The sequence below is a fragment of the Dendronephthya gigantea genome, unplaced genomic scaffold (genome assembly GCF_004324835.1).
Source record: "Dendronephthya gigantea isolate DGI-Jeju-01 unplaced genomic scaffold, DenGig_1.0 000047F, whole genome shotgun sequence".
NCBI classification, from domain to species: Eukaryota; Metazoa; Cnidaria; class Anthozoa; order Malacalcyonacea; family Nephtheidae; genus Dendronephthya; species Dendronephthya gigantea.
This window is the reverse complement of record NW_021163057.1, coordinates 219,867-245,990: the sequence shown is the minus strand read 5'-3', so window position 1 is coordinate 245,990 and position 26,124 is coordinate 219,867. Positions and strand designations below refer to the sequence as shown.

At 36.8% G+C, this 26,124-nt stretch overlaps 1 protein-coding gene across 1 annotated transcript; it reads left to right on the top strand.

Moving 5' to 3' along the window:
* Positions 1-10: 10 nt before the first annotated feature.
* LOC114527904 (dedicator of cytokinesis protein 7-like) lies at positions 11-24,306 on the top strand. Its single transcript, XM_028549617.1, has 48 exons — positions 11-132; positions 221-362; positions 2,607-2,788; positions 3,481-3,552; positions 3,919-4,054; positions 4,124-4,191; positions 4,522-4,669; positions 5,164-5,249; positions 5,354-5,420; positions 5,598-5,813; positions 6,230-6,406; positions 6,708-6,893; positions 7,101-7,194; positions 7,603-7,673; positions 7,797-7,888; positions 8,135-8,255; positions 8,472-8,542; positions 8,852-8,999; positions 9,511-9,612; positions 9,688-9,774; positions 9,988-10,213; positions 10,762-10,941; positions 11,257-11,501; positions 11,732-11,827; positions 12,151-12,291; positions 12,467-12,580; positions 12,881-13,173; positions 13,550-13,835; positions 14,013-14,137; positions 14,503-14,705; positions 15,015-15,105; positions 15,528-15,624; positions 15,902-16,036; positions 16,421-16,573; positions 16,846-16,908; positions 17,188-17,283; positions 17,416-17,484; positions 17,797-17,840; positions 18,129-18,192; positions 18,471-18,644; positions 18,967-19,185; positions 19,804-19,938; positions 20,112-20,292; positions 21,139-21,287; positions 21,899-22,042; positions 22,764-22,897; positions 23,177-23,338; positions 23,748-24,306. Exons 1-48 carry the CDS (start codon positions 71-73, stop codon positions 23,809-23,811), a joined length of 6,411 nt encoding a protein of 2,136 aa, XP_028405418.1. The 5' UTR covers positions 11-70; the 3' UTR covers positions 23,812-24,306.
* Positions 24,307-26,124: the final 1,818 nt, after the last annotated feature.

Here is a 26,124-nt window from a genome sequence, read left to right as displayed (position 1 = left end):
GCGGCGAAATTTAGAACTGGTGACTAAAAACAGAAGGAGGAAGACCACAAGGAGTGACTAACTTTTCATCATGGCGGAACAAAGTGGTGGAGTAGGAAGAAAAAGTCGCGCGTTTGCCGACAAGCTAAACAAGTAAGTCGATTGGGATTGCGATATTCGTTCGTGCAAAGAGTATTGCGTATTGTGGTTATTGATACGCTGTGTTATATTTGCCCTCCAGGACGTATTCTGCGGCACAAGCCAGAGAGATGGCCGCATCTACGATCGCATTTAGCCATGAAAGATCGAATAGTTTCGGTTCTCAAACCAGCATAAATAGCAGAGCAAGTCAAGATACAATACAGGGGATGTTTAGCGGCACAGTAAGTTTATATCTTGTGCTATGATCTTTATATTTTAAAGTTGTTTGCGGGTAGTAATTGATTATGGTCTCGAGCAAGTTTGTGGTTGCTTAAGTTAATTTTAATTAATATTAATTTAACATCTGCAACCGGATGCGAGAATCATTCAATATTTTATTCACTGTAAACAAAAAATTTAAGTTCAGTATTGTGATCACTGTTCATGAACTGTCAAGGTAGGTATTAAACTGGTTACACCAGCTATAGTAAGTAGAGTATCAGAGTATGATACAGTGATAGCTACACCTTGTCATGAAAAAAGCATGCTGCTAAATGCTGGGATGGGAAACTAAAGTCTAATTTGGTGTGGCCTAACCACAATGAAGTACATACAACACAATGAAACTCTTTATCTCCCTCTATACACATTTTCAATTTCAATTCAAATCTAGAATTTCCTTTTGATATATTGAAAAAAAAAAGTTGAAATAGGTCACAAGCAAGCCCTAATAAATCCTACTACCTGAGGCCTATTTTCTACTAGGAAGAACATGGCAATATCAGATTAAAGAGGAAAGGACCCTTTCATTTATGGGTTCTTGATATGGACTAAATACATGTCTGTTTAGTGTCTTTAGATTCTTAGCCTGGATTTCCACTTGCAAAGGAATTGTTTGCTAGTGAAATCTTTGCATATTTTTTTTTGAAGTAAGAACAGTCAACCAGAATTAATTTATTTATTCGATCATAATTAAAAAAGAAAATATGCAACTAGGATATAGCATACTAGAAAAATAAATCTTTTTACTATATGGCTTTTCAAAATCCTTTATTCTGATTGGTTGATGAGCAATCTGTTAAAATTCATATCCGGACCATGGTCTGAATATTCCGTATCTGGACCAGTATCCTGGATGTCTCATGCAGTTTAGCCATATAATAAACAAATTATTGACCTCGCTTGTTAGGTCTGTACTGTGAAATATCAGACTGAAGTTTTTTGCTTGCACCTCTCTCCTTCATCGCTCTACCCTTCCTTAAAGCCTTGGTTTGATATTTCACTGTAGAGACCTCATGCTCAGTCAATAATCAGTTATTATTGAAGTCTCGCAAACATATTCAAAGAATTTTGACTGCAATCTTTTTTTTTGGCATTATGGTTTTATTACCAATTTCACATACTGGTAAATGAAGTTGCTAAAAATCATAAATCCTATATTTTTTAACAAGAGAAATTTAGGGAGGCAATGTTTTCTGTTGGCAGTCATGGTTAATCTGTTTCAATGGCTAGTACTAACGATTAAATTTTTTCCCTATCCTTCTCGACTACATACATGTAGGAATAAGTAGCACTCACAACAAGTAATGTAAGGTCACATAGTGTCACTTTGTGTATCATAGTGATAAGTGTCTGTTACACATAAACAAATGCTATACATGCATGCATTCATACACATGTACGTTCTTCAAAAAACCAAAACCAGTTTTTTGAAGTGTAAATAAACAGAGTAAATAATGATTCACATGTGCTTTACTTCAACTGATTAAATTACAAAACTAGGCACAATAAGTTTAGTCATGATGTTCCACATCCAAAATAGCCACAATCAGTATCTCACGTTTAAAGGTAATACTCAAATGGCTTTGGATGAAAAAACATATAGGTTTGTGTAATGCTGTTTGCTTGTGGACAATTGAAAGAAACATGTTTTGGAGTTGAAAAGTGGAGAAATTACTCTTCTATTCCTGTATCTGCACTCGCATTATTTTTTCCGTGAGTTTTTCTCGTTTCAGGTATTCAAAATCCGACTTTAAGGTTTACAGGATAAAAAACGAGATCGTTTTAATAATTGAACATACAGTAAGAAAGATCAGAATATTGTAAGCAATGTTTATACATTGTAACACCGGTTTTTATAAATAATTAAATTACTTGAGGTAAATTTGCTTTGTTTGAACTCATTCCGAATGCACACTCCTTCACAATGTACTGTATTTGTGTCAATTTCAAACTCTTTAGAGTACTCCAGTAGTCCGGTATATCAAAGTTAAACGGTGTTATTATGATTTGAAACCTTGCAATTACGTTATTGCGGGTATACAAGAAATTCAAACTTTAAGCATTTAATCTGATTTGCTGTAACATCAGCTGCATGCATGTATTTGCCGAAGTCTCCAACTTTTCTTTATCTTCCTTTGCCGAATCCCAACCGGCTTTTCTTAAACAAGAATTACTCACCAAGTCCGTTGTCTCCCATTTGTAAGATTTCACAAACAAAGATCGTGGACCCGCTGGACTTTGAGAAGTACATATTGGAAAATCAACCGTTGGCAGACGAGAATGATCCCGTGAGTAAGTTATTGGAATTTCCTGATGACGATATAGAAGTGACAACAATTCAAAGGCAACATCGTACCGTTCATCCAAGCACCCCCAAGGACCCCGGGTATGTACAAAATATATTTCGTATATAAACATACGTTGAGGTCTTTAGGGTAGTTTAGTCCTTTCCATGAGGCAGAAATTGTGGAATCGGTAATTTCCTTGTAACCGATTTGTGACAAAAACTTGACGTTCCTTTATATATTCGTATATTGTATATATTTGCTTTACTTGGCCCTTGCAATTTCGAATATAGCAATTTCGTCATTCAACCAATATGGCTGTTTGATAAAAAAAATATGCATCTATGAATGTGTCCGACTGTCCGAGAGACAAAGAAAATATTTATTTATCTACAAAGCAATTTTGATAAGGCTTCCATGCAGGTAATCTCATGGTCTCTTCGTTCGCATAAAACCGTCAAAACTTTGCAAATCATATGATACCTTTCACATGTCATGAAGCGAGACATAAGACGTGTATATTAGAGTAAAAGGGGTGATTTCGTCGATTTTGGCCTGTTTCAGACGTCGAACTTTCCATGTGCCGAACCTAATGTTGATAAGCTAAAGTCTTTGTTTGAGTTCATTTGCATTCGATTTGGCACATGAAAAGTTCAACATCTGAAACGGGCCGTAATGACTAAAGAAAAGGGAAATTCTGTAAAAGAAATTCACATAAATGCCTATACGTTTGTCAATTTAGCGTATTAGAAAAAGAAGCAGTGTTGCCATTTTATTTTGAATTCTTTTTTAGAGCTGATACTGACCCTCTTGTTGTGGATTGTGTAAAGTTGTATACCTCTAATTGGCATGTTGTCAACAGAAGGTAATGACATGGAAAGTACAGTACACGATGTCTTTTCAAACACATCTCGATTGATTTGGTACAAAAGAACTGCATGCTTTGTAGATTATTAGGTTTCATATTAGAGATTTGTTATATAAAACAAGTATATGTATATGTAATGAATGTTTTCATTCGTGCTTGTAAGAATATTTTCATAGAGGTAAAGATGAAATGTTCCATCCATTTTTTACCTCTTGAAAACATTCTTACCAATGCACTCATAAACATCCATTCATAAAAAATTCCATCTTTCATGTCATGAAAATATTCTTACCATTGCACTCATGAACACTCGTTATTGGTATAGTATAATTAACCATTGATTTTATTAATCTCTGATTTCAGGTATCAGTTTCGCAGTAAGGAGGAAGGTAAACCCGACTCAAGAAGAAAGATCGATAGAACGGGAAGCTTTTTGGAAAAACTTCCGAAACATATTTACGAGATCGACGAGGAAAAGGCCCGCAAAGAATTCGATCTGGTAAATTTATTTTCCACGTCTCACTATATTTTACTTGATCCATGTTAAATAGCTATTATTCGATTACAGCCGGATTCTAGTGAAACTAAAAAGACGTCACCTGCAGATGAATTACCAAAAGGGACACTCGCCGCCAGGTGAGAATACGTATATTATCAAGTCAGTCGTAGCATCTTGAACATCATACTCATGGCTTTTTAGTTATTCGTGTGTGTTTCGTAAAGGAGTTAACTTAAGGTGTGCCGTTCCAGATAACATACATCTGTATATGCATTTTTGGCGAGGTTTTGCCTTTGATGCCTTCATGATGTCTTTTCTGATGAACCACTTGCATGGTGTGCCTTTAACCGTTCAGGTGGAAAAGACATCCTTTTACCTGCAAAACGTAGGCTACCATGCAGAACTTCCATGCAGCGCAATAGGCAAAAAAACCGCATTCAATGTCCGTAATCGCTTTATCATTTTAGCATTGTTGATCTGCAGACGTGCTCTCCGGACGATCTGCTGCCAGCAGTTTTAGATCATATCCCGATTGACGAGGTGGATGGAGGCAATTCTGACTACAGACAGTACGAGAGGATAAATACACTCATGTCTGTATGTCCTGATGAACCGGTATGACTTTGATATCATCGTACTGTATAAAAGGAAATGACCATGCAGATACCACAAACAAAATATGTGTCAACATCACGTAGATGCATGCTCACCGTCTATGCATTGTTAAAGTTTAAGTCATATCAGTTAAAAAACTTTTCGAAACTCTGACCGACATGCATCATTCTATAAATAATCTTCTAACTTTTCTATTTAATAAATGACAACGAAATGTGACACGTTCAAAGAATTCGTACCATCTTCAACCATGCTGCATGTACTGTGGAAGAGCTGACCTTTCGTTGTTCGTGATTTTTTTACTTTTGTGAATTGACTACTGCTCGTGCGTATTTATACTTTGCAAATATCTCACAAGTGAAAACGTTAAAAGGTTCTAAAAGAGAGAACATTTCCACTACATACTCATTATTAAAAGGGTGACCTAAAAACTCGTAGTAGCTACCGTGTTCCCTGTGCATGAATTTATCTAAAACTTGTGTTCTCATTTTCAGGACGACGCTACTGAAAGACGAATTCCACCACCTATTCCTCAAGAACATTTTGGGCAGAGAATCCTTGTGAAATGTTTAGCTTTAAAGTATGGGCTATTAACAGAACATAGCTAGATATGTAGATTTCTTACTGTCCATATTAAATATATTTGTATTTTACCATAAATACATTTTATTCCGTGACCTTTAGGTTGGAATTGGACATCGAGCCAATTTTTGCCAGCATGGCGTTGTATGATGGGCGAGTAAAAAAGAAGGTGCGGGTATATATATTGTCTACACTGATGAAATGTGCCATGCCCGTGAAACTTGATATCTTAGTTTAAGTGCATTGTACGAAAGTGTCGAGAAATCCCGACTTTCTTAAACTATAGAATTCCAGGTTGGCTGATCAAGATCCTTACAACTTTTGTATGTGTGTGTTTTTTTTCCAGATATCTGAAAATTTTTATTTCGATATGAACACGGACGAATATAAGAAAATGCTCGGCAAATACAACCATAAAATTGATATATCAACACTCAGCCGTGCCGCAATCTTCTCCGTGACCTATCCTTCAACTGATGTTTTTCTTGTCATAAAACTCGAGAAAGTCTTTCAGCAAGGCGATATTGCTGAACCATATATCAGAGAAACAGACCAATCAAAGGTATGGAACAGTTTTTAACGATTTTACTGCTTACCTAATTTATAAATATGTAAGAAGACTAGTTCGTTTTCATTAGTGCAGTTTTTCAATTTGCTAATGTGCGACTTTTCTGTAACGCGTTCGTGTGTGGTATCACACGTATGTATTGTGATCAGTATAACCCTCAGTATCATGAATATGTCAATATGTTATTGTTCCTTTGTTGTTTACATGATAAACTATAAGAAGGAATTTTTATTAACGTCGTCAACTGACTTTTCCCATGCACTTAAGAATTGCCTAACTAACTTGTTCGCGTATATGTATCTCTAATTAAAATCTTGAACAATGTATGCGCAAACAATCCGAAAAGGAGATGTCGGTGAGGTACTTTCTGTTGTGGTTTCTTTTAACTGAATTGGTATGTTTCGTTGTAGAACAAAGAGAAGCTAACTAGTGCCGCAAAAGAAAACTGTAAACGCCTTGGTAAATACAGGATGCCATTCGCGTGGACGGCTATTCATTTGATTGATATCATCAATGGCGCATCCCATACTGATCTTGGAACGATGACCGAGAAAGATGCTTCGGTGTCGTCATCTTCTCAAAGAAAGGTCGGTCTTCCTCCGTATTTAGTTGCATGTGATATGCAGTATAAGTTTTGAAGAAACGTACATTTGAAGTACATTTGAAGAAAGTATAAAAAGCGTACCAAAATTCCAAAGACATTGTAAAATGTAGAAAATATATCTTACTAAAGTCTAAAAAAGCGACCAAAATTCATTCTGTCTAATTGGTTTCTTTTTAATGGCTTATATACTTGTAAGCTTAAACGTGTCTTACTTGGAAATTAAATTGTACAACTAAAGCTATACCTTTTGACACAATTATTGAGATAAGTGGTTTCCTTTACAGAACAGTCCTCCAGAATCACCCGCTACTCCAACATATCTGAAGAAAGAAAAGACTGATTCCTTACCTCGGAGATCAAATTCTCTGAGTAATCAACGTCGTTCAGTGTATGGTGACCTCGATGAGAGTCCGTCCGATTTATCCATTTTCAGACCCGTTACCTTAACAGTGAAGAGTTTCTTCAAACAGGCAAGTGTAACACGGGAATAACCTGTACACAAAAACAAACATCAATCGATAACCCAGGCAGGTCTTTCAGCATCGTATTGCAGCAAATACAGCCTTGTGCTTTTCTGTCGCGCACCGTAACGTTAATCACATAGGTTTTTGATTCGCGTAGTACATGCATCCGTAGTTAAATATTTACTTTCTTTTGTTGTCAAACGTCGTCTGCAGGAATCGGACAAATTGAAGGATGACGATCTTTTCAAATTTCTGGCGGATTTACGACGCCCTTCCTCGTTGCTGAAACGCCTGAAATGTATACCAGGTAGGAATTTAAGATCTCTTCGGTGCGGCCGGCAGGGAAAATTAGGTTTACACCATTTGTATGGCCCGATTTATAGTAGAGACGGATCATCCGTCTATAGATGAACTTAGGCAAGCATATATAGTTTGTCTATTTAGACGGATTTCATTGGTATGTACTTCGTCTTGATGCATCATCTGTCTGTTAGTATAAATACGGGCGCGATTCAGTTTTGTTTAACGTATTCCTTTACATAATTTGTCTAGATAGTTCGCCGTGTGTTTACACGAATTAATGATCTGTCGGACGGATCATTCGTCCAGATGAATAATCCGTCTCTAGTATAAATCGGGCCATTTACACTATTTACCGTTTTAATTCGCCCAACGATGTAATCTAATATAATAGACTTATTTTTGTGTATTGTAGGAGTTTTGAAGCTAGATATTTCTCCCCCTGGTGAAAAACCACCTTACTGCTTGACATCCGAACTTCAGCAGGTACATATTGTGGTGTACACAAGTGATACACGTGGTTGTTGGGTTGTTGTTCTTTTATTCAAGTTGTCGCTCAGCCGTCAGCGTGTTCGTGTTATCTTAATGGATATTTCGCCGTCCTTCTAGGTACATCCTTATCAAGATGGACAGGTGCGACCGGTCAAAGAAGCTGAAGAGTTCGTTCCCAAAGAAGTATATGTTCCCTACAGCACATACAAGTAAGAATGCGTTTTACTCTGCGTTCATGCATGACTTTAAAAATCCTAGCCTGAAAATCCAGGAGTACTGTGAATTTTCAAGCTTTAAAAAGCCTCGAAAAGTGTTTGAACTCCCCCTGGATATTTTATTATTTTAATCGGAATTTTATTATGATTTACATATGGATATTTTATTATTTTAATCGGCAAACTGTATACGAAACAAAACTTTATGTCACGCTGTGTATTTATTTCATTTTTTTTCAGGAATCTTCTCTTCGTTTATCCGATGAACGTGAATTTTTCAAGTCGATCAGGATCTGTGCGTAACATTGCTGTAAAGGTTCAGTTCCTCTCAGGAGAGAATCCAAAAACTGCACCACTCGAGGTAGGTACATATAAAGCGTTCATTGTTTGTTGATGCAAGTTAGCAGCTATTGATCATATTCATTTTTATTCCCTCAATCACAAGCTGCACTCCCTCCACCAACTTTAGCATTGAAAATCGTTTCATTATGGTGCATTTGGGAGTATTGTCAAGTGAATGGGTTATTGACGAAATATTTCGCTGTTGTTAAGTATTCATTTCATTATTTCTATCTAGTGTTTGTTTGGTAAATCCAGTTGTGCATCTTTCTCTAAGGCAGCTTGGACATCCATAACATACCACGACAAGTAAGTGCATGCATGTTTACCATATTGGATATTTACATGTGATGTAGCTACCATGTGTCGGAGCCTTTCAAAGAAAATTAGTGGCCCACAAGGCAAAAATTAATTTTATGAGCTCTCCCCTTAAAGGCACAGTTTACCCTTTATTTCATGTACTGTATCTTATCTACCGTCCTCGATTTTTGCCTCTCTAAGGCTGGGGCTCGCAACTTGCAACGTTTTTTTTGTGGAGTAATTTTTCTTATTTTCTTACCGACGTCTGTAACACTTGCCATGTTTTCCTTGAATGAAATATTTCCAACGTCTTTACAGAGCGCCAGACTTCAACGAAGAAATCAAGATAAAACTTCCGGCTCATTTGACCGAGCAACACCACTTGTTGTTTACGTTTTATCACATCAGCTGCTCCGTGAAAAAAGGTGATGATCACAGTCCCACAGAAGTACCAATAGGTTATACCGTAAGTCAGCTTTTATATTATATTTTCTAATACACGTGGCTATATTATCCCTGAGTAGCTTATCTTTCTTTGTAATCACGACGTTCCTGATGGCTCTTATGATGATTTGAGAAGTCACTGCGTGTAATCTTCATGATCGTTGTCGTGATTGTGTTATGAACTCAGATGATTATGTATGATGTTATCTTACCCTGAATGGAATTCCCCTGGCAAAGTAAAACTGATCCAGAAATTGTTTTAGAATCAAACCAGCGTTCATCAGTTTGCCATTATCTCTATATGCGTCACCAACTGAGCTACAGAGTCCCTGAATGATCAAGTCGATTAGAGTAGCTCATATCGCGGAGCAGTTTTTAGTCCTTCGGTTTCAACCCGTGACTTTGAACGATGCTGTTGTGTTTGCACTCAGTTGGTAAAATGTTTACTTAGTAAAGTCACGTTCTTATATATTAGAGTGTAAATGTAATACACGTGTATGTTATTTAAGAATTTTCTGTGTTTTTATTTTCAGTGGTTGCCGATGTTGAAGGACGGTCAACTAGTTTTGGGTGAATTCGATCTCCCAGTGTGTATGGAACAATTGCCAAATAGTTACAGCATGCTTTCACCAGAGGTTAGAACTTGAAGTGTGCCGGTGATTGTTTTGCAGGAGCAGGATTTCATTTGAAATATCTCTTTTCCTACGCAGATAAACCTTCCAAGTCTGAAATGGGTCGACGGTCACAGAGGTGTTTTCAACGTTGCAGTTCGAGCTATCTCTTCTGTCCATTCTCGGGTAAATACACCTAAATATGTGCATCAGTAGATCATTTGCAATGGTTTGAAGTTGGTTAATTTTCAGTCATGAAAATCTTCGTGTAACACCAGGTTTTCTGCGTTTGACGTCAATGTGAAAAAAGGTCTATTGCATCAGTTTGCAAACATCTACTATTATAAGACCAAGAAAAACTTTATACATTCAAGCTCTTCTCATTCAAATCCTTCACAGGATGTGTGCATTCATCGATTCCTAAAGAACTGTCATCAGGTCGAGAACAGACATCTCCCTGTGTCCCCCAGTCGATCGAACGATTGCAACCTCGAGACGGGTCTTAAAAAGAGTGTTTCTGATTTACGACAAGCTCAACCTGAACCCCTGGTGCGATTTCTTCCCATCATTCTGGAGAAGCTCATTATGTTGCTTGTTAGACCTCCTGTTGTCTCCGGTCACGTGGGTAAGTCGTTGTGGAATTAAATTATTTTATGATTATTTGATCATGTTAGTAATCATGCATGTTTTCTTCGTGCGATTGTACGAATTAATATTTTCATTCCGTGAGATATGGAAAAGTATGGAAAATATGAAAACAAATGGAAATTCTTATTGTACTATTTAAAAAACATAAGTGTAAGGTGTTATATGAATAGATCATGTTGGGGACACTATATGCAGAACGACTATACTGTAGTCTATAGACCTTTCTTATAATGACGTCAAACGCGGAAAGTATGATGTTACACGAAGTTTGATTGGCTCCACGAAACTATCGAGCCAATCAAACTTCGTGTAACATCCGACTTTCCGCGTTTGACGTCATTATGAAAAAGGTCTATTAAGTGAGTTCTTGAAATTCTTACAATATGTCTTTTTCTATGAGATGTCGGGCATGTATGATGTGCGTGCACAGAGAAGGGAAAACAATTACACTCCGTCTATAAATTACTGCATTGGGAATTTTTTTATTGCCTTCCTTTCCTTAAGAAGTTTGAATTTTTGTTTCAGTGAACATTGGCCAATCAGCGTTCCAATCTTTGGCTAAGATAGTTGAACGAGTTCACGAACTTCTTAAAGATAATGTTGACAACCATGGTCGCAGTAATTTGTTGTTGTCTTTCGTAACGTATGTCTTCAATGCTCCGTTTTCGGTCTCACCTGCGAACTCTTTTGCTGACTTGTACAAAGGTATGTTTTAATTTGATACTGTTCTTCATATTCAGTTCTCCATGATAATGGCATTGAATGTCATCATGGTTAGGTCTATCCAGCAATTTAATAATGCGATATTCGGTGAGATCTTGTTTAAACCCCGCTGTTTTGCAGTTGAAATTCCACTATTTTTGTAGAGTAATTAGCCTTTGTGTGCACGAGTAGCAAAATCCCGGCTTTTTAAATGAAATGATTGAAGCTGAATTTGTAAAAAACAAATACATATACGTTTTGTTTATGCACCTTGTAACCGAGCAGTGTTGAGGACATTGTCGCATCATTCGTTTTCAGATGAACGTCCTATTAGCATGCACGTGACACGTGAAGAACTTTTACAAAGCAAGGTCCACAGCAGCAGCAATCCCTCGTTAAATGCTCCGTCCGATTCGCTCTCACCATCTCGGAGCTTGGGAAAGAGGTATGAAAGGGAGGACTGGGAGCTGGAACAGATCAGTAAGGTCCCAGGGAACAGGAGTAGTATGGCGGAAGCTAAAGCAGGTCATATGAGACTGCCTATTTCACCTGCACATAAAAAGGTACCGTGCATGTTGTTGATTGTTTTTGTTATAATTTTTTCTTTAATTTGAAGAAAAACAAATTATGAAAAATTGGCCCTAGATCAATTTGTAAAATGCATTCGAAGTAAATTTCAATTTTTACTTTTCTCTTCTGGTTTAAGTTTTTTTGGAATTTGTTTGTTGCTTATGACTAGCTAGGGTTTTGGCTCTAGGTCATCGAAAACTGTACAACTTGCCTGTCTTTTTAGCTTGTTCACGAAGAGATCGCCTTACAATGGGCTGTTGCTACTGGTGAAATAAGACACATGACTCTTGCACATGCATGGTTTTTCTTCGAGTTGATGGTAGGTAAAGCTTTGATGAAATTACGCCGCTTCACTGTGCATCCGGTGTTCTACTGTTTCCTGAATCCCCAACGTATATTTTAAACAAGGCAATGCTGTCGTTTGTCAGAAAAATTATGAGAATTATGTTAGCTATATCAGTAAATATTACTCTTCAAGCATACATTTTCTTCATTAACATTTGTCAAAAATAATAATCAAAAGTACAGAAATTTTCCCATTTTAATTTCATTCGCCAGATATTTTTATCCTTCTAAGGTAGAAGAATGAAATCAAAGGACATAACTACATGCCATCCTTAAATCTTAACGCAATTCATATAGGTGAAAAGTATGGCCCAGTATCTGGACAATATTGACAAGTTCTACTATCCAAGAAGCTCTCGCTTTCCAGAACAGTTTATGGATGACGTCAGAGCGCTAGTGGGCATGGCAACGTCAGAAATTATCGAGCAATTTAGCCAGGTACAGTTCATTTATAATGAATTCAATATAAAGTTCAAGTAGAGATATTTTGTTTTGCACATAGAATCTGACAAATGCATCATTGTGAAGAATAATACGATCAATAATGGTTCCCAGCGTCTCGTAATGATTTTAGTTACTTGAATGTCAGCAATTAAATGTTCTTTCGTTACAGGATGCCTCCTTGGCTAAAGATTTAAATTCCTATTTGTCCTTCTTCTTCTACGATATCTTGTCTCTGATGGACCGTGGTTATGTTTTAAAACTCTTCATGCATTATTATACTGAGGTATGTACGTCAAGATTCTGATTTCTAGTCACGTTATGTCATACAAATTTGATATTCGGGCGATTCATTATATTAGTTCGTGATCATCCAGTGAGAGTATCCTATAATGATAGTACGTACAGTACATGCAGACCTGGTGAAAAAGCATTTTCTAACTTGACTATACTCTTGTCAAAAAAAGAAACGGAAATTGGCTAATAACTTTTTTCAACGACCCTTAATTCTTTTATTTGGCGATGATGACGACTCATCACAGGGGCTAGCTACGTATTCATAATTTTTTATTTACATCTCTTATAGATAATGTCAGCGACGGTACAAAAACCAGGACTAGCTGAGCTTCGTCTTAATTCTTTACGTATTGTTTGTAGCCACGAGCATTACGTCACCTTAAATCTTCCCTTCAAAATGCCATTATTCCCATCACCTCAAATCTCGCCTTCCCCATCCATGGCATCTATCGAGTCCAGTGCGTCTTCGATGATGACGTCTTCAATGCCGCCCAGTATGGCCGAGCTCTCGGTCAGTTTCCGCCGGCAGCATTACTTGTCTGGATTACTGTTGTCTGAACTGTCGCTGGCATTGGATGGAAGGTGAGTAATGATGTCCACATGTTTGGTGTTCGTTTGTCTTGAAGTGAAAATGTAAGGTACACGACTGGGTACAAGATGTACATATAGGAGATAATGTGGCAAGAATGCATGGATTTCTCTTCCATCCGGCACTTTTGAATCTCGACAAAAGCAACAAATGTTAAACAGTTAGTTTAGCACAATTATATCTGCAAGTGCATTTAGAGCTGTGTATGAAGAGAAAGTACCTCAGAATCGCTTTCTGTGTGTTTATCCGATGTGGGTAACACCAAGGCGCAAAGCGAAATTCCACAGCAAATATTTCTCGCAGAAACTTTTACAAGCCAAAATTTATTCTCTACTAACTTTTGTGTTTGCATTCCTTTTCTCTGCCTAGTGACACGGCTATACAAGACCAAGCAATCGACTGTATTACAGACTTAATACAGTGCCACGATTCGGACACAAGATATGATGAACCATCGTGCAGGGCAAGGGTAGCTTCGCTTTATCTTCCTCTCCTGGGAGTAGTCACCGAGAACTTTTCCTTGCTTCACGGTGCTCCCATTGACGACGACCATGGTGGATTAAATATTTCTGTTGCAAATGCAATAGCTACCTCGTCCCTCACGTCACGATGGGTACCAAACAACGATGATATTGGCAGGGATTATTCGGCTCAGGTATGTTTTTACTGACATTTAGTCTTGTCAGATTGTGGATGCTTCTCATTCTTCAAAATGAATATGCGTATTGTTACTATTATTCTGATGTTTGGGAATGAAGCATCGTGTGTTGGCTCGACTTGCAATAGTTTTGTATTCATTAACACTATTTTGACATTTGGTTACGTTCTCTAGAAATCTCAAGCGCCTAGTCTGACTCCAGATTCCACGCGTCGTCTGTTATTGTGCTTCCTTTGGGTGATCAAGAACGAGGATTCCAACGTTTTAAAAGAATGGTGGGCAAGGCAACCTTCATCGACGTAAGTGCATGGGGTTACCCTAGTGTTTTTAAAGAAATCAGTTCGGTGGTTGCAAATAGTTGCGTGTAATCATCCCCCAAAACCCTGGGACCGGTTTTACCAAGCCTGGATAGAGATTTTCTCAACCGTGTGCATGGAAACGATATTATAGTTTTCCTAAATATTTTCGAATTTAAAAATATATACGAAAAACTATTTCTTATAAAAAGATTTAAAAACTTCATGGAGTAGTAGACGTTCGTTATTGTGGATATAAAACTAATTAAAAGTCTAAAAGGGTCTTCCATGCAATGTTGTGAAATACTCCAAAAGCCTTAACATTCAATGTTTGTCTAGATTTTAACGTCCGTGCTTGATTTTTATAGAATATGCAGATTACTGGACGTTTTAGATTTATGTACAACAATATTCAAATATAATGAGATACAAACATCGGAAACAAAAGCAACAGCAGTTCCTTCCAAGCCAGACAGTTCATCAGCAAAAGCTAAACTGGAAGAAGCTATTCTCGCGAAAGGAGCTGCACGGGAGATGATGGCTCGTCATAGAGAAAGCAGATTTTTAGTAGGTAAGACCAAGCACTAATGCATTACGTTTGCGGTACAGTACAAAAACGATGATACTGCATGGTCAATGGAAAATTGCATTGTCGACTAGTTTTAAATATTCGCATCCAAAAAATGTATTTCACATATAGAAACTACTGTAATATATTGTCAAATTGCAATGCTTTGCTACAAAGTGTTGTGGCTGCATGGATACCTTTTGTACTTTTTACAATTACCATCATTTCGTATTGCGACCAAATCATTGATAAAACTATAATTTTTATTCACAAAGCTATATTGGTAGAGACTGTTATTTTTTATTACAATAGACAAAGTCAGTGGTATTTCTGCAACGGGCGAGGCCAAATTACGTTGGCAAAAAGATAAGACTCAATACAAACAAGCCAAGCAGCAGGAAAGGTGCGTGTTTTGCAAATACAGATGCGAAATCGTTGATTATAGTGGACAATTTAATAACATATAAAAGAGTTAACGTATACTTCTAAAAATAACGTGCAACTGATATCAATATCGGATATTAAATAATTTATATCACCGCTTAGAGTATTTATTAATTCTCAACCATCTTTATTGGTTGTCAGTCTATAGTAAATATGAGGCATAGTTTACCAGCCAGGCATGTGATCTACAGTATGCATTTTGTTTTAGGAAACAAAGTATGCTCACACTGATGATCATACTATATATAGTTTTAGCGTGAACTTCAATATGCATATTTTACTGCTATTATTTTCATCAGTCTCCCTGATTGTTTTATATATTTGAGGGAATATTTCGTTGGGTTTTTTTTCTTGAAATTCACATTTACATCTGCTTTTAAGGCATGATCCCGATATAGAACTGAAGACGAAATTCTTTGGCTGTATGTCTGGAGAAATCGCCATGATTATTTTAGACACCTTGGAAAATATAGTCGAGGTTAGTCCACTAAAAATTACTCGTTTTATTGCTGTACAATCACGAAAAAAAATATACTGTTGGTGATGCATAAAGACAACAACGATTAGTATTTAGAATAGGTATTTAAAGTGCTTCCGAGTTCGCGCGGAAGTTACCGCACTTTTCATGAAACAAAATTTGTACCACATTCAGAAAGCAGCACTCAATGAATAGAGAGATAATTTGTTTAGAGATCCACCTTGAAGGCTTCTGTTTACCAATCTCGAGATTGTTAATGAACCTATTCTATTTACAGACTTCAATCTCATCAGATCATTCTCATACTATCCTAAGTGGTGTTCTGAAGGTATTGCTCCATTGTTTGAACTGTTACCAAAGCGAACGTGTATTACAGAGCATGTTCCCAACACAGCGTTCAATTGTCGCCAAGGTTAGTATGAATAGATTGCAGGTTAATGCTAGAGTGCTAGCTACGGTTAAACCACCAAATCCTGTCCTACACGCAAGCACTAAGTGTCTTCCTGTTTTACATCTTGGAGAGTTTTCGTAGGTTTTTCGTAAATTTGCCTTTACCTGTGCCAGAAACTGCATTGCAACTGCATTTCTCTCCGCACTCTACCTTTTATCACTGATCTTTTACCACTCTATACGGAGGTCGAGTAGATCGAGGTCTCAGTTGTACTAATATGAACTTTCTTATACTTGCCTTCAGTAAGTTGACGTTTTTTACTTCTCTTGTGTGCTTCGAGGGTTTTCTCCGGATCCTCCATGCATCTCTTATTATTATATTCCTTATTATTTATATTCAATTTAGTATCCTGAACTGTTGTTTGAAGATGACACGGAGTTGATAGCAGACTTGTGTTCTCGTTTGCTTCATCACTGCAGTTCTTCACAGGCCAGCATACGAACTCAAGCAAGTGCTTCATTGTATTTACTTATGAGACAGAATTACCAAATCGGAAATGTAAGTTCTTGTTGTTTGTTTGCATGTAATTACAGATGTGTATACTTTTACACGATAGAATCGCATGACCTATCATTAGCTTGTGTACAGTGTGTAATAATATAATTGACTGCTCAAAAGATGATTGAGTATATTCATGCATAAGGAGATGATATATTTTAGGGGAAAAGTGTTATACTTTTCAAATATTCTTCTAGATCATTTACGCGTAGAGATTTGCAGACTATAGTCGTCGCATAAAATGCATTACTTTGTCTATTTTTCACTAACAGAACTTCTCCCGTGTAAAAATGCAAGTGACTTTGTCGTTGTCGTCTCTTGTTGGAACCCCTCAGGTAATTGTTTTACAATGCATTTATATAATGTATATTTGGTATAGCTGGTATATTTTGTCTAATAGTTTGTCCACAAGCAATCCTTTTCGATCTTTAGATCGGTTTTTTTCTTTCCTCGCCTTAATTAAAATGCAATCAGATTGAACAATGTTTTTTTAAATAGACAATCAAGTTGAAATATAGCTTATTTGCAGCTATGCCCGTTATACTGTATGCCGTAATCTACTTATACCATTGCATGATGTTGTTTGTTAAAAGAATGTGCTTATTACGTCTTAGTATGTGAATGGTGACCATCTTAAACGATCATTGAAGACTGTCATAACCTACGCTGAAACTGACCATGAACTGAAGAACACCAATTTCCCGGAGCAGGTACTATTTTCCGGAGATTCTATCAATTTATAAAGAAAGATGTTGTATATAATAATAAAGATCATAATATTGATCATAATAATCCTAATAGTAATAATAAGTTATCTTATTTGCGCTCGATATTTTTTTAAGGTTCGTGAATTGGTGTTTAATCTGCACATGATTTTAACAAACACGGTGAAAATGCACGAGTTCAATGAGGTATGTATAGCGTGATCATTATAAATTACACTTGACGTGTGATCATTCATGTTGAAAAAAATTTTTCGGTAATGCCTAATTTTTCTTCATCACTACCATTTTATCATTTATTTTTAATGGCTGCACAAAAGTTCAAAAGGGTAAAAGCTATACCCCAAATAGAGTTGTTCTCAGGTGAAATTGACCCCACAGCTACTCTTTTGGGGTAATTTTGACCCTTTTGAATTTTCAGTGTTTGTTATCGCATGCTTCTGTGTCGAAATATTTTCAGCTTCTAAATTGATCTATAATTTACCGACCTTTTTTGTATAGGACCCGGAAATGTTGATTGACCTCATGTACAGAATTGCTAAAGGGTATGTATCCACGTATTCCAATACAATATGTTTACAAAGTAAACGTTACAGTTGGACAAGTCAAATCACGCAATCAGTCAAGGCGTCAGGTTTTTTACCACCCACAACAGATCAGTGACCCACAACAAGCCCACCCTGCGCTCCAGTAATATGAAGTAGATTGTAACCCATGCAGGCTACATCCGTAAAAACGACAACCACCTTAAGCAATACGTTACTGTTACTTTCAATATTGAAGTAAAATTATAAATAAGAATAGACAAGAAATGTCCTATTCTTTTACTTCAGGTATCAAAATTCACCTGATTTGCGATTGACTTGGCTTCAGAATATGGCTGCCCAGCACACGAAGGTACAATTGTCATGGGTCTCACCTACAGAGTGACGGTTCTTTATCAATATGTGCGGATTTTTAATGAGACATATGTGAAACTTGCGACTTAAATTTCGGACATGGACGTACAAGTAACATAATTATAGCTAGGTGCAGAAATTGCGTTTAATTTGCAGGAAAAGTAGCCTCGTGTAAAACATGCTCACAATATGTGTGACTCGTGTGACTTTTAAGCAGTTTTAGAATTTATAGAATAGATGAATAGGCTAAATGTGTTGCGATTTTTTTTCTTACAGCTGAGCAACCACTTGGAGGCAGCCATGTGTGTGATACATGCAGCTGCGTTGGTCGCAGAATATTTATATCTGGTGGAGGACCAACCCCATCTTCCCATTGGCTGTGTCAGCTTTGAAAAGATTTCTCCAAATGTTCTTGAAGAAAGTGCAATATCCGATGATATAGTAGCTCCTGTAAGTACCCACATTTGCCTACTGCCAATATAGAGCACGACTACCCAGCATTTGTTAATCTATCTGTGTTGTGTTTTAGTGGCACGCATGTGATATAACTGTGAATACTCTTGATTATATGAACTAAAGATCCTAACAATCACTTTGCCTCCTCTTTTGCTACGACATTCGCCTTTCACAAATAGCAGAAACAATTTATGATCCCCAGACCATGAGCTTCTGGTTTGATGAAGTTTCAGTGCATCAGCCCATTTGTTTTGGCTGGATACTCATGGCCAACAATTGTCTTAAAATTGTGAGTAAAGCTGTGTTGTGTTTACAGGATCAAGAAGGTATCTGTACAGGAAAGTACTTCTCAGAGAATGGTCTTCTTGGTCTCCTCGAGCAAGCTGCTGCCGGCTTTAGCTTGGCTCACACGTACGAATGCGTTAATGAAGTCTACAAAATTTCCCTTCCAATTTACGAAGTAGCTCGGAATTTTAAAAAGTTATATGAACTACATGGGAAGTTGTCCAGTGCTTTTGACAATATTATTAAGAATGTAAGTATGGATAGTACTGCTGGATTTTTTAGTGGGGATAATACAGGGGCCGGTTGTATCAAGCCCGTTTAGCTTTAACGGTGGTTAAGTACAAAATGGGAATCAAGTCTATCGTTTTATTCAACAAGGAAACAAAATGTTTTCAACCTTAATACTGTTAACAACTACATATTCAGTGCATAATATTCAAGTTGACTCAAGAAAGATGTAAGAGTGTTATTTAATTTTGACTTATCCGCCGTTTAAGCTAAACAGGCTTAGAGTTCAAGCATATAATGATTAAAGAAATACTATGCAGTGGAAAGCCCCATTCTGCCTTAGTGGAATATAGCGTGCAATACATTCAGTACAGTACAATACTTGAACAGTACGATGTCTACGATCACCGTACAGTACAGTACAGTATAATTACAACACGATCACAGTACGATAATGCAGTATAAGTAAAATTGCAACATATAGTTCAGTGCCTAAAACAAAGAATAGAGTGAAGGACATATAAATAATTGTAGGCTGCAGTGAAGTTAAGACAACTTCGAACAGAAAAGAAGCCTAATTTTGAAAAATATAAATTATAGTTAGCTGAGTTCTCTAATTTTCTACTCCTTAAATGTTTAGGAAGGGAAAAGAATGATGGGAACGTATTTTCGAGTCGGATTCTTTGGTGAAAAGTTTGGTGATTTAGACGGTGAAGAATTTATTTACAAAGAGCCAGCAATTACTAAATTGCCCGAAATTTCCCTTCGATTACAGGTGTAGTATTTGCGAAATTCGCAAATTGGTTGTTTGATTTTTGTGAAGTTTTAATTGGGTGGGACAAGGAGACTGATGAAGCACTGGCTATAAATTAAGGGCTAGAGCGTTTCTGTCGATTACGATACAAGACTCACTGACTGTCGTAATATATTCCCATCTGAATATTTTAGAGTTTTTACAAGGATCGTTTCGGTGAAGATGCTGTTGAAGTGATCAAGGACTCCAACGCCGTTGACACTTCAAAACTTGATCCCGAGAAAGCTTATATACAGCTTACATATGTGGAGCCTTACTTCGCTGAATATGAAATGAAGGATCGTAGGACATACTTCGACAAGAATTATAACATACGTATGTATCCTGATGCAACTCTCCAAATTATTATAAGAAATATATTCCTAATATTACTATGTTTTCATGAAGGGAACCACGAATAAAACACAGTGCTAAGCAGAAACTTTTATTCCTGCATTCTATTAGCTTTTGTCGATGCTTTCGGCTGTTTGTGTAAAAATTCAACTATATTTTGATGATAACATTAAGGCGGTGTTACCCTATGCAACTTTTCCTGCAACATGCAATGAAATGCTACTCCTGAGGCATCTAAAGTTGACAAATACGAACATTTCTTACGATCTGCTAACGTTTTCTTAGCATTTTGGACACTCGCTACAAATTAACATCCCTCAAAATTATAATTGCATTGCAAGTCGCAAGGAAAACTGCATAGTATAACAGCGCCTTTAGTGAAATATTTTAAGGTAGATTTACAAAGGTGATTTACAGTTGTCCACGTTTGTAATATTGTGTTTTCTACTAAAAGATTAGCTTTCTCGAAAGATCATGTGCCTTTTGTAATTGTACTAAACACATCATTATTCACCTCAGTGAATATTTCTGAGCACGCGGGCACTTTCCGAATTAGGCTATGTGCACACGAGCGTCGTTTTCGAGCGTTTTCAAAACCGTTTTTATCTAGTTTATCACTTTGACGTTTTGTCCACACGATCCATGGAAAAATATACTCAATATGTTAAATTAGTTTCAACTTCTATTGTAAATTGACGGTGTTTGAATCCGTTTTGGCATGAAAACGAAAATGAAAACGCTCGAAAACGCGTGACCGTGTCCTCATAGTCTTAGACGTGTCTACAGAAACCTTGACTTCTTCCTAAATAACATTTTATCTCCTAATAGGACGGTTTGTTTTTGCGACACCTTTCACACCCAGCGGCCAAGCTCACGCCGACAGTTTGGTGAATCAGTATAAACGTAAAACAATCCTAACTGTCTCTCATGCTTTTCCCTATTTGAAGACGAGAGTAAATGTCATAGACAAGGAGGAGGTATGTTTATATACGAACTGATTTGATCCTGGCGATTAGGCATTATTATATCTATTCAATCATGCCTATATTATATATAAATTCGCTGGAAACTGGCTCGTAAATCGGAGTGATATAAAACCTTTTATATATTTATATTCTCAAACTGAACAGTGTTTTATAAGTAGAAATAGTAGATGACACGAATTTAGATTCGATTCCTAAATATACCTTTACTTTTATACAAATATACGTTCATCTCGGTCATCTATGCATGAGTAAAATGATGGCAAGACGTATATTCCTGTCAACATGTTTAAAATTTCATGTACTTTTTTTACAAAATTTTATTTACTTTTAATATACCTTTAATATGCTTATATGTAAATTTTAATATACTTCGACAAACGAAGACCTATAATGGACACATTCAAAGCGATATGTTTGGTTTCAATCTTTCGGTTGAGTATTGCAAACGATTGGGCATCAGGATAAGGCATGGAATTTTATTTGTGGTCATATAAACACAGGATAATATATATGGGTAATTTTGACAGGCTTGAAACCCAAACGCTGTAGAGAAATATTTCTTATTTTTCCAACATAAACACATCGGTTCTTGTTCTATACAGATCACGCTGACACCCATTCAAGTAGCAATTGAGGATATTCAAAAAAAGATCAAAGAATTAAAAGCTGCTGTTTTACAAGAACCTCCCGATAAGAAAATCCTTCAAATGGTTCTACAAGGCTGTGTTGGAACTGCTGTTAACCAGGTTTGTAAACATCATTTTTTTTCTTTGTAAGTTGAGATTATGATGCACGAGACATCAGCTGATAGTATAGCGATCTCGATGTTAAAAAAAGCCGTTACCGATTGTGAAGACCCAGTTTTCACCCAACATCGACCGAATAATCACAAACCGATACGTGCCTTTTATTTTATAATTTGTGTACCGTATATTCCCTCACGTAACTTCCCCCCCCCCCGGCGGCTGAAAAATCATTTTTAGACCGTCGTTAGTCACGATTTTCGCTTATATTAAAACTAGAGATTCTGTCGAGATATTTTGTCTACAAATCTGTGGTTGCTTTATCACAAACAGACACACACAGATAAAAGACCAACGCAAATCTTTTGATACGTTACTAATGGACATATTGTAGAATAAAAGTAATTCTAATTGTCAAAATTAAATTGCCCCTGTGGCCTAATTGATATAGAATAACTTTTAAGACTATGTGTACACGGTAACGTTTTCGAGCGTTTTTATTTTCGTTTTCATGCCGAAACGGTTTCAAACAACATCATTTTACAATAGAAGTTGAAGTTAATTTAACATATTAAGCATACTTTCCCTTAGATCGTGTGGACGAGGCGTCAAAGTGATAAACTGGAAAAAACGATTTTTAAAACGCTCAAAAACGACGCTCGTTTGCACATAGTCTAAAAATACAATGTAAGGTTCATGTGCATCGTGATGTAATCTCTTTCAGGGCCCACTGGCGATGGCTTTAGCTTTCTTGTCAGATTTCAATGAGGATAATAATAAAAAAAGTGATGAGAAATCTTTGAATATAAGCCGGGATCATCATAAGTTACGTCTGTGCTTCAAAGCATTTGTCAAATGGTAGGTACATCGTATGTTTTATAATCAAGCGTCAATTTTGAAAATCTTGCTGAAAAAAGAGGATGTATATTCAAGCACGTATAAGACGTGCATGTAAACATTTCATAACAGATAAATTGCATATATAAGAATTAAAAGTGTCTATGTCACTAGCCCCCTTTACACTATACAATCAATTTATCGGCAAGCCACAGCTAAAATGGCTACGTAGACCGTAGACCTTTGTATTGCTTGCCCTAGTTTTGAACACTAATCCTTTGGTTATTTCATGTAATAAAGCTGCGGGGAAGCGCTGAAAAAGAACAAAGAATTGATAACAGAGGAACAAAAAGAATATCAGAAAGAACTGCGGAAGAATTATAAAGCTTTGCAGGAACAACTTAATCCTTTGTTGAAAAATAGATTTGGAACTTTGCGTGGCTCCGTGGGAATGAGAAAAAAGTAAGAGTCGAGCTCAGTGACGTATAGGAAGCACGATAATTGGGGGGGGGGGGCACAGATTAATACCATTTATGTTAACAGACTGTATAAGACAATCGATTCGGAAAGAAATTTATCATGCCCAAGATGAATATATAAACCAATGTATTCTGACCTCAGATAATATGCCATTGCAAAGACTTTCTCAAAGGACCAACTTAAAATCTTTTGAAAATTTTTCGCTTAAAACAAATTTGACTGTACATAATTTTCTCGGACTTTAAAGATGAATTGAATCTCGAAAAGAAGTCTGGAATCTCGAAATTCAACCGTTGTCAGATTATCTCTAAATTAAAATATTCTTTACTTTTGCAAATTAAAAGCTGTTACGAAGTCATATTAATTTGTTTTTTGTTTGTTTTTAATATAGGGAATCATTAGCTTTGCGGAAGTTATCAATGGGGCTCTCAGTACCAGGTATTTCAAAGGCGTAAGCAAGGGTTTGCACAACCAGCCGCAGAGTGTGCGTAAAACCGCAATTTATTCACTTGTTTTTCATACCTCGATGAAATATCTGATTATATCGCATGTGAAAATAGTTATCTTATTTCGATCTGCTCTGATGAAAAATGGGAAATGGGATCAGAGTAACTGTAACAGAGGAAAAAAGAACTCGTGGTTCCCATGCAGATATAGGAACTTGGACAGTTCGTATATAGCCTGAGGGACTATACTTATAGTTACTTGCAATCTAAGCATTGTGTTCTGAGGTTGGAAAGATAAAATCAATTCCTTTTTTTGGCAACACCTTGCTCAGGCAATTAACTCACAGAATCACAAATCCACGTGACAAAGTTCGTGACTCCGAAAGCCATTGTGAGAAAAAATAAATAAAATACATTATAGATTTTTATGCTGTAAATAAATTTCCCGTTGAATGGATCAAATTGCTTTTTTAATACAGAAGGATTGGGGTTTAAATTGCGTGCATTCAATAACGCCGTGACACCTTTCACAACATTTATCGGAATACATATCCTTGGAATACTTAATAGCATGGAGAAATGTTGTTTTTGAGGTATTTTTATCAACCCTCGTTAAATGATATCAAGCGATTGGATTTTCGGGCTATATGCGGAAGAGCACTCTGCGATCGAATGAAGCGGACCGAACGAATGTGTCCTCCCCAAAACGGTGACGAAAATCGAGAGATAAGCTTAAAAAACGTGCTTCCATACTCCAGGACTGAGCTGTCATAATACATGCGCTTCTTAAAAACCCTAAGAGCTTCGTGATAAGTACTTGGTAAATTTCGTAGACACACAAAAAGATTCTTATCAAAGGGCAAACAGAATCTTCATCAATTATTAACGGCTGTGTAACTATTGCCACAGGTTGTCTCATTAATTTGCACACGAATAGACAAGGTTCTATTCTAGAACGCAAGAACGGGGGGCGGTGGTAAGCAGAGCCCATCTCGCCTTTTACCACAGCAAAAGGCCAAATTTTGCCATTTCCATTTCGACCCCCCCTTGCATTCACACCGTTCCGGTGCCCCTGGTCTTCTATATATTAGAAGTTATAACTTGACGCTTCATGTTAGCCATATAACCTGAAAACTCAATAAACGACGGAGAAAAGACAATCGATTATCGGTTGCTGCAAGTCGTAAATCTCGGGTGGTTGATGCATGTCGGTTGACCACATTGTAACACTCCTTTGGGTGCATGATCTAGATTAGGACACAAGACGTCTAATGTCTGACACGAAGTGAAAAACATTCCATTTACGTGAATATTTTAGCTGTCATAGTGATATTGTTTGCTCTTTAAGGTCCTAAAAAAAATTCACAACGTTTGATGATATGCATGTATAAGTGCAAGTAAATTACCTTCTTCCAATGGTTTTCAGGCGGATTTTAATTTCGCCTTTTAAATGAAGTTTTGAAATGAAGATGAATATATGCCCCCCGCCCTTACTGAGTGTATATCAAGCATGTATCATGTACCGCTCGTTGGCAGAATTTGGTCATCTATAAGTGCATTTTGTTTAAAAGCATATAAATTTGATTTCAAAGTTGCTCTACTGTAGCATGCACGTATGTTTCCATGAGCAAATCAAGGGCGGTATACCTATAATTCGGTGTTGGCAAGGTGTTTAGGTGTAGCTTGTATACGTTTTTAGTTGCTAGTGACAGAGGAAGAATATTAACGATGCAGATGAGAATATATATAGCCATACACCATTCAACAAATTTTCGGTGAATAAATAATGACGGTCATTATACATATCGGCCAAAGACTCATTAAATAGCGTTTTAGAGATTCTGAGACTAAATATTACAAATGAGTGGAAAATTTTATATAAAGTAATATTTTCAAGGATGTTTGTTTCATAGCTTACCAAATTATAAACCAAGCTGTTTCGGACTTTCGGCAGATGCAAAGGCACGAATTTGCATGCATTCAAACGTTATCTCGGTGTTAACTGACTTTAATAAAAGATGCGCCATCCAGTCACAGTTTATATGTCAGTTACACAATCATGACCTTCCCTGCATGCGTGGTGTGAAATCCCGTGTGGGAAGAAGAACCGCATTTTCTCGTCAAGAAATAAAGCAAATTATATAGTCGCTACAAGCATGCCATGCTGCTTTTATCCGTTTAGTTTTTTTGCCACTCGCTGGAAAACTGTTAATTTTTTCTTGCATGTCATCATTTTGTTAGTTTAAACAAATAGGTTGAATCCTTTACTGATGACGTACGTGAATGTTTTAAATCATATGTTTAAATATATAGGCATTGTCA